Below are 9,433 nucleotides of genomic sequence, written 5' to 3' on the forward strand. Positions count from 1 at the left end.
CTTTTTCAGGACAATTTTGAAGGGAAAATGCTTTGGAACATGAATAACTTATTGGATTTGTTTGTCCTAAAATGCAGTTCAAATTGAGCAATATTACTCACAGTGGAGGCAAATTTCATGTAGGATCGAAATTGGTCTCATATAGGTCCAAAAGACAGCGAATTAGCAAAAAGTGTACGACCCCAAATTAAAAATGGAAGAAGCCTATAAAGAAAGACACTTTACCTTTTGTGTTTAACCCTCCATCAACCACTAACATGAGCTCAGACTCATTCACACGGTCGAGCTCTTTGGATTATCATTTCTTTTCCAAGGATTATGAAACAAAATGAGTTGTCAAATCTTAATAGAAAATCTAAAGGGTTATCAACATCAAGATTAAAGTGAGACATGAATGATAGAAAGCAAATAATGTAGGCCCCTAATGTCTCGCAGCAGAATCATTGTTGTTTAATGAAAACTAAGTCTGCATCAACGCGGTGGATATCACCACACGTTCACGGCAAGAAGGCCTATCATTTCGCACCACATCACAGAACGACTCCACGCGACTCCTGATTGTTTTTAAGTGATCTTACCCTTGTTTTTTATTGAATGATTGGTTAGCAAATTGTGGTTTCACTAATTAGTTGAGATGACAGGGAACATGAATCACATACATGGCATTCCATTGGTCCACATCCCTTGGTCAAAGCTCAGTGCTTTACAGATGAGTTCAGTAAAATTACCTGTTGCTTAGAAGAATCTAATCCACATAGTAGTTAGCACTAACGTCCACATCATTTACCCACTAGCCATGAACAAGTTTCATGGTAGTTGAGGGTTTCTGTTCAAGATTATGAATGATTCAAGATGGTAATCAAGGAAAAAAATTAGAAAATATACCCTTTTCTTGGAGATTAAAGGAAGAATGCACAAATATAATTTTTTTTAATTACACTCAAATTAAACACTGGGGGTCCAACAAAAGACTAGGGATATGTACTGAAAAAGTTGACTGAGTAATTAAACATGAAAAAATGATGCCCTAGAAACGCCAAAATCATCAAAATGGGAGGACCATGTCACCTTTAAACTTTTATGTGACATCAATTGCCCCATTAGAAGGCCACATCGAATCTTTAGTTTAGAAAGCTAATCAAAATCATGACTGCAAATATGATACGTGCAATGCTTATAGCCTAATGATGTTGCCATCAAACAATGCATTCAGCCTGCAATTATATGCATAAAGGTTAGATGAACAAAATTATGAGGTTTTTGATGTCCTAGCTAGGTAAGTGCGACAGTATATGAAATTGAATTTTGATGCAAATAGGGAAAATTGATTTCGGGTTTTGAAATTTTCTTTAATATTTGTTTTTCTTCCATTCAAATGGAAGTGGGTCTTTCTCCATGTGATGAGACAAGGGAAAGTTCAAACAGTGTTGTATTGGAAAATCATTGATGGGTCTCCTGATATATGCTACTATCTTCTGAATGGAATGGAATGTAATGTGTACAAAATTTGTGGAAAAATCATCACATACTTTTGGAAAAGTGCAGTGTCATTTTTCTCAAGATTGGTCAAACATCCCTCCCTCTTTCACTCTATTGCAAAATTTAATATTGATGAAAAACAAGCCTTATGTATACGTCCAAATGAAAGTGCTCCATCACGCAACCTTCCACTTATGATTATATTTGGTAGGTGATGTAAGGCAAGAGTTCGAATAAAATCAATCAACCCCACTCTAATCTTGGTCCTCCATGAGGAATTAAAAAAGAACACACACATGCAAAAGCCACCATAACAAAGGCTACTAAGGTTTTTGATGATATGCAACTTAGAGGATAATTATGAGAAGACTTTGGGAGCTCATCACTGTACAATTCACAATATGAAGAGGCCTCCCGTGCCGCTGCTTTTTGGGAGTATGACATGATGGACCTTAGAAATTGATTCTTGAAGAAAAGTACTCAAAAAGTTTTCTATTATTTGTGGAACCTTGGACCTATGTCGTAATGGCTCAGCTGAGTGATGTGGAGACACATTATTGGTATATTAACATCAACTTTGAATTTTAAGGAAGGCTATCAGATCTCTCCTCAAAGAATTACGGTATTGAATCACAGAATATGACCTCATTTTTGCTAAATTTTCTGAACCTTTTAGTCGTAATTGAATTATTTTGTAGAGTAAATTACCGAGCTATTCTTTTGATTTTGTGAATCTTTGGCTAGTTTTCTTAAGAAAATGGGCAAATTAACTTTGCTGGAGGACTACAGTTCAGATTATTATTTGTTATTGTTTCTCTTTTAATTTCTTTCTTTTTTGTGGTACAACTGCAACAAACAGTGAGTTGAACAAGCATCGAGTAATTTAACATTCAACTCAAGGTATCCGATTTTAATTCAACTGCAAGAACTTGGTTAATTTAAACCTGCAAATTCTCAAATTAACCTTAAGTTAACTGTTACGTATGCGACAATGTTGCTCCTCGGAAAAAATGACTGTTGAAACACTAGTTGGAATGAGAACGACGGCTGAGAAATGATTTTGGGATGAGTGTGTATGGTTAGGCACGGTATAAGTCTTGGGATGAGTCAATAATTATTAATAGTATATAATACACGTAAATGTATTCAATTACATTGCGTTTGAATTTATTTCGGATTGAATTAGATTGTCAGACAGATCTATTTAGGCAGCCTGCCAACTCAAACGACATTGGGACTAACATTTCTCAACCTGAATGCAACCCAGCTTTTCAAATCCCGGCCAATAATCACATTGGCGAGGCTGAGGTAGGGTCAGGTTCAATTCCACCTAGTTACACCCCTAGATATTAGCTTGAGGACTACAAAGAGAACCATTCAAAAGTAATGAAATATCAATCTAGGGAACTGCTGTGGGATGCCTCTTTGAGAAGCCGTTGAAATTTTAATTGACCTACTGATGATCATAAGACCAGACATCATATCATATTCATCAAAGCACTTTGTCTTATACTATAATGCTTTGCATTCCAGACCAGTTTTACACTACAATATTCCTTAGCTTGTGCTTTTCATATGCTGATTGTAATTGGCTACATTGCTTTTAATTTTCATCATCCCACTGCTAGTTTTTGCATTTTTTGTGGACACAAAAAGTTGGAAACAAACAGTAATTGTTGCTAGTTTTTGGCCACCATGACTGCATGCTTAAAGTTGAGGAATAACTTTTTCAGGGCATAAATTCATTTTGAAAATAGGAGTGTTGTGCAAATAGGATGCAATGATCATGAAGGAGTGAAAAAAATATATTCAGAGCACTGCAACTTCTTCATCATCATCTGCTTGAGCAAAATACCACTGCATTGTTTCCGTTTTTTCAAGCAATGGAGTCAAAAGCTGGCACCGAAACACTAACATACCATGATTAGGATCATCAAAAACAGAAGCTTGAAGGTGACTTTTTGAGCAGTCCCCAATTAGTGGTGTTATGCCAACTTTTGACTCCATTTTTTCTTGGTATTGGATGCTCAAAGCCCTTGATAATTGATTGATTAATGGTGGTCTTAGGGGAGTATATAAGGTGTCTTAATTACCAATGTCAATATATATTCTGTAATCATGATAGCTAAACCTTTATTGTATGATATATAATGCTTTACAAAATTAGGAGTGTTGTGAGAATTTGAGTATAAAGTTTTATAAAAAATCATTCATTACTCTTATATATATTATTGTTAATAGGACCAACAATGTATATCTTTTTCAAAGCATGTCCAAAACACAAAAGAGAGAATTGCACAGTGAGTGTAAAACTTTACAGTGGTCAGTATTTTATTATCATATTGTACAATTTCATTATCTCCCAATCAGGTTTCTAGAAATGGAGAATCTGGCACAAATATATGATTGAGCACATGTGGGAGAACGTGAGGACTGAGAGGTGAGAGCTTGGATTGGAATCTGTGAGAGATAGAGAGAGAGAGAGAGAGAGAGAGAAAGAGAGAGGCATGACAACTAACAAGGACATCTCAAAAGCCAAAGCTGCCATGGAAACAGAGAGAACATCTCACGCCGATTCATGTGGGCATCAACATGAGCATACACAGCTTGGATTTCCGAGCTCTTCTTCCACTTATGTTCTTTTTCCTTTTCTTCAAATACCCATTTGGCCATTTATATAGACATACAATTTTCGAACTCACTATCTGCTTAAATTGTTACAATTGAAGAGAGGGAGAGAGAGAGAGAGAGAGAGAGAGGGTGTTTGCTTTTTGACGGGAAGTTTCCTGGTTTGCTAGCTTTATTCCTTGTTACTAAACGGCCTTGGTTACTGAAAAAGCAAATCCAAAAACCAGATTCTATTCTCTCTAGACTACCAACCATATGGATCGTAATCTGTGACATCATAATAATAATAATAATAATAATATATGTCTGATTATTTAAAAACGATTTGTTTGAGATGGGATTAGAGATTTTTTTTGTACTTTAATTTTTAATATTTTGGTCGGATGAAAATATAGAGGGAACCCAAATCAAACAAAAGGTGAACAAGGTCTGGGGTTATAGATAGGAAAAGAAAGATTCTTTTGACCTATGTAGGGTGTGGTCTTACGTTATTTTTCTCCAACAAAATTCGAGAATCCTACTTGGGTCTTTGCTTGGGCATTTGCATGGTTTTGAGTGGAATTTTGGCCGCTTCTTAGCTTCTTTTCTTGTCCATCTCTACCACTTTCACTCAAGTCACTGCAAAGCAACAAATAAGTACGTCTCATATGTTTGATTTTCCTTGTCTTATAATTACAAAATCATTGTAAAATTCTCTCTCTTCCTCTCGCTAGTCTAAGTCTATAGCATGGGCACACACAAACTGAGAGGTGCTTGCTTGAACAGTTTTCTTGAACAGGTGAAAATTAACTTCCTCAGGTAAAACTCCTAAAAACATGAGACCAAGAGGTGTCTGGGAATTTGGAATTTCCACACAGATGATTAAAGAAACCGAGGGTACAGCCAGCCAGCCAGCAATGTCTCATATCAAGCTTGGTGCTGACGAAGCCAGGCATGGATAACCCAGTTTTCATGAACTTGAAATTTCTAGCAGAAGCTACTGAACCATTGAAACCAGAAAAGGAACTGTTCAGTGTATTGGCCTAAAATGCAATATGGAACTAGTTCTTGTGGTTTCATACTTACACACTTTGTGATAGGTGGTAGTCTGCAAAATGAGAGAGATTGTGAGTCTTACAATATTTCATGAAGTCAGGCTAGGCATGTTCTGCAATCACTCTACTTGCCAAGAACTGATTCTTTACTGCCATAGTTTTCATCCTTAAAGATGGGTCACTCACAAGTCACACCTCATTGCCTATTTACAACTGATCAGTTGACAACTAACGTCCCACTCAAATAATGCGCTTAAGAAGTGGATGATTGAAACCAGTTTGATGGCCATATAATATATAAATATGAACCATGATTTTAGCCAACTTTTTTCCTTTCATGGACATCTGAGATAGATCAAGAGTTCCAATTGGCATTATTTTGTTTGAATATTCATCAACAAGTTCATTGATTCAGCATACCAGCTTCTGATTTTGCCCGGGACTTCTTCATCTGAAGCTAATAGTAATGCGTAAGGAAGCATGATGGCTAAACACATTCCCATAGAACCACTTGAATCAAACTCAACAAGTACAGTGCATTTGATCAATTACAACAATTTAGCACTTCATGTTAGATACTGAACTTCACGAACACATACACCTACTTCTGTAAACATACCATAGAATACAAGAAAAGAGATAAACAAAAAGAAATAAATGATAATGAACTAAAGCCTACCATTTCTAAGTTTTCTGCCACATCTTGAAGAGACAACTTCATTGATCCATCCTCTCCATTTCACCCTCTTGGACTCTTAATTGGGTTGGAAGTAACTCGCAAGTTAGGATAGTCGACTGAAAGTCTTTTATCTTTGAGCTGATTTCGCTTTAACAGAACCTGTAGTAATTAAAGGAAGAAAAAAAAAAAAAAGGAAGATTGGGTAGGGTTTATGGAGATGAAGAGAGATTAAAATCATAAGAGATGACTGGTGGTAGAAGAATTGAAACCAGAGAGATCATTCCATGTATTGCCGCTCCAGTACTGATCATTTCCTGGAAGACCCAAAAAATTCCTTGATAAATTCAACCCTTGATTTTCTTCTATCTTCACCGCGGTCATCTGAGTAACTCCAGAATCCAAGGCCTTAGCTCGAAGATGGCCCGATCCCCCTAGGTAACTCGGTGGCTCAGTACCTTCACCCTCAAATGAATATAACCCAGAAGGTGGCTCCAATCCAGCCAAGAAAGGGAACTGCTGCACTTGCTGCAGTCTCCAGTGCTCGGCAAGCCCACCTGATAAAATTGGCCCACCACCACCTGAACAGCTACCAATCGGGAATTCTATATCAGTTCCGCTGTTACCGCCACCCGATACTGCCACAGGTGGCTGAATTCCACCGAAATTTAAGCCAATGTCCCCGGCCCCGTAGTCAGCAAGGTGATGCAAAGGGGGCAAAAAGGATAATTGGGGTGGTGGTGGTGGCGGGGGCAAATGGCCTATCATATCAGACGTGCAGCTATTGGAAGGAACTGCACTGGCGGAGCTGGAACCACCCTGACGCTCGCCAGTGACTGGAGACTTTGATCTATTGCCTTTGCTTCTCTTATTCCTCCGACAACCTCCCCCTACAGGCACGTTCCTTAGTGCACCTCCTCTAGTCCAGTAGCGCCGACACGCCTTGCAAAAGTGACGAGGCTGAGAGAGGCTATAATTATTGAAGTAGCAAAACTTAGTATTGGTAGATTCGCATCGAGGACATTTCAGTGCCGTCTCCGGCTGTGGCAACTTAGCTAGCCGAGCCCGATCGGCCATTGAACCAGGCCTGATTGTGCCAGTACCGCCACTGCCTCCTCCGCCAACTGGAGGCAGCGGCGGGGGCGCCTGCTGCGGTGGAAGATGGGGATTGTCATTGCTCCCTCCTGGTTGATGATTTGCTTGCTGTGAAATTAAAAGGCCAAAGAAGAAAAATCAAATATCTGGTATATTCAACAAGAGATTAAAAAAGGGCAGGAATATTTATCTTTTAATTTGCTTTTTTGGTGAAGAAGCTAGGCAAAGAAAACTGAAGAAAAACCTCACCTGTTGCCAGTTGGGTGGATCTAGATAAACCGGAACGGATGAGAAAACCATGGTTCTCGATCTTTCTCTTTTGTAAAGGTTGATGGGTTTTTAGAGATATGGTGGAGAATCACATCAATAAGGGGAGTTGCAGAGAAAGAGAAAGAGAGAAAGAGAAAGAGAGAAAGAGGAGAGATGGAAAGATAAAGGAGGGGCTGTTTATTTATTTTGTTCTTGTTCTCCCACTCCTCTCTTTTTGTTTTATTAATTTTTAGGGTTTGAAGGAGACTAAATTTCTTAACCTGTAAGCTTCTTTTTGATGCCCTTTTAACGATGCCCAGAGATAAAATCAAAAAACAATTTAAGCCACCATGCACAGAGAGAGAGAGAGAGGACTGAAGAACCCTAAGTGAAAATCAAAATAGAAGTAAAAATCAAAAAGCAAGCCTCTCTAGTGGACGTGTCACTATCGAATGTACCTTTCTTTCCCTGGTCTGTTTCCGGCATTTTTTCCTTTTTTTTGCATGGAAAATCATGAAATCATTTTTATTTATTTATATATATATATATACTTTGGTTGTTGCTTTACGTGCATCATATATGTAAGGTGGGGTATACATATTGCCCTCTGTGCTTTTCAAAATTACAATTTTACTGCTTTTGAATTGTTTGAATCTTCACCTACTTTGGAGGACAAAATTGGCTGCCGGTGCCTACAAGCTTACACAGTTACACCCAACTCGACAATGGTGTTTTGCCAGAAGTGTGAAAGGCGATCGAATATCATTGGTACTGTTATTAAGCAAATGCAATTACCTTTCCTTATTCAACAAAAGTTTTTTAATTTCTTAATTATAATTAATATCTTTATTTTGAATTAATTAAAGCTTTTTATCAGGTGAAATTCATGCAGTACTCTTCATGTAGAACAATAATAAAGTAATAATTAGTATTTTCCAAAAAATAAATAAATAAATAAATAAAATAAAATACGATAAACCTTTCTGAATCATCATGCTAATAATGCCAAGAGGGCACTTTAGCATCTCCTGCAGATTAAATAGCAAGCTCCCTTTGACAATGAAGGTTTGTCTCAATGATTTTTCCTTTTTTTTTTTTTCCTTTTAAAGTTCTGCATATTGCCAATATTGAATCCGTACAAAATCCATGCAAGGAAACTCAGAGTAAATCCAAATTTTAATTTCTTTAACTTAATGCAAACAGATGGTTTCCATATATACATCTAGAGATGTTGAATACCCTTCTTTGTTAAAGGCATTCTTAACTCGGAAATCACAAAATTGTCTATGTTATAAGTATTAGAAGCAATCAATCTTCTTACTCATGGGTTTATAGATAGAAAAATGACAAATAGAAAAGTTCAAACTCGACCTTTTATGATAAAGAAATCAATTTCTTATATCATGTCTTTGAAAAAAAAAAGTAATTCTAATAATATAATCATTCAAGTGCATATTTGTAATTATTGAAATAACAAAGCCCATTTAAGTGGATAATCATATAAATAATTTACAGAACAAACTTTCCTTTTCATTACGGATAATGATCATACATCCTCCTCTATAGAATTGTACGTTAACAGTCACATAGGTAACTATCAAAACATGGCTAAGGAGAAGAAGAAAAAAGGAAAGAGGTGGGCTGAGCCGCCGGTTGTGGAGTGAAGGGAGTGGTCGTCATCAGATGCTCACGGTCGGGGGATTCCTACTTTTCCCACGTGCCACGTCAGATCCCACAGGGTCCCACACCAGCCCAACAAGAATATATATACTTGGGTCGGTGAAAAAAAGCATGGAATGGTCTCATCCCACATATTTCCAGGGTCCCCACTTGAAACATGAGGCCTACATATTTTGTGTTAGGGTTTTCAAGAGGACTTTGGGGGTCTTGGATTATGCAATTGGCATCAAATCTTGGTTGAAGATGATGAGATTTTAATCCATGATTCCATGAATGTACCCCCACTGAGGCAGCGGTCCATGGCGGTTCAAGAGAAAAGCGCGGATATCTGTGATTCGATCTACATTGGCTCTATGCCATTGATAATTTATTTGCAGTGATGATTCTTGATTTTGCTAAGTGGGTTTAATTCATGTTCATGTTCATGTTCATGTTCATGGTCAATATTGAACACCAACATGGTGTGCACGAGGAACACGGCACGAATTTGAATGGTGTTGAGTTCAAACATGATTGTTTTTGGCGTGAGATTCCATTCTTGAAGAGTCATAACTTCAATTTTTTTAGTTAAAAGGCAGGATGAGGAAAAGGA

At 37.5% G+C, this 9,433-nt stretch overlaps 1 protein-coding gene across 2 annotated transcripts; it reads right to left on the reverse strand.

Annotated features, from left to right (window-relative positions):
* Positions 1 to 5,625: 5,625 nt before the first annotated feature.
* Positions 5,626 to 7,389, reverse strand: LOC100258172 (dof zinc finger protein DOF3.6). Of its 2 annotated transcripts, XM_010660261.3 has the most exons (3): positions 7,162 to 7,389; positions 6,090 to 7,020; positions 5,626 to 5,979 (listed from the first exon to the last, which is right to left on the reverse strand). In XM_010660261.3, the coding sequence occupies exons 1-3, from the start codon at positions 7,210 to 7,212 to the stop codon at positions 5,948 to 5,950; spliced, it is 1,014 nt and encodes a 337-aa protein (XP_010658563.1). In that variant the 5' UTR covers positions 7,213 to 7,389; the 3' UTR covers positions 5,626 to 5,947. The 2 variants fall into 2 exon arrangements, with proteins under 2 accessions (XP_010658563.1, XP_002278642.1); XM_002278606.4 differs by having other exon boundaries at positions 5,626 to 7,020; positions 7,162 to 7,388.
* Between the last annotated feature and the right edge of the window lie 2,044 nt (positions 7,390 to 9,433).

This window comes from Vitis vinifera, chromosome 13, assembly GCF_030704535.1.
Source record: "Vitis vinifera cultivar Pinot Noir 40024 chromosome 13, ASM3070453v1".
In the NCBI taxonomy this organism is placed as follows: Eukaryota; Viridiplantae; Streptophyta; class Magnoliopsida; order Vitales; family Vitaceae; genus Vitis; species Vitis vinifera.

Coding starts and splice junctions, on each gene's coding strand:
- LOC100258172 (XM_002278606.4), bottom strand. CDS start 7,212: ATGGTTTTCTCATCCGTTCCGGTTTATCTAGATCCACCCAACTGGCAA. Junction 7,021..7,161: donor ATCCACCCAACTGGCAACAG/GTGAGGTTTTTC, acceptor TTAATTTCACAG/CAAGCAAATCATCAACCAGG.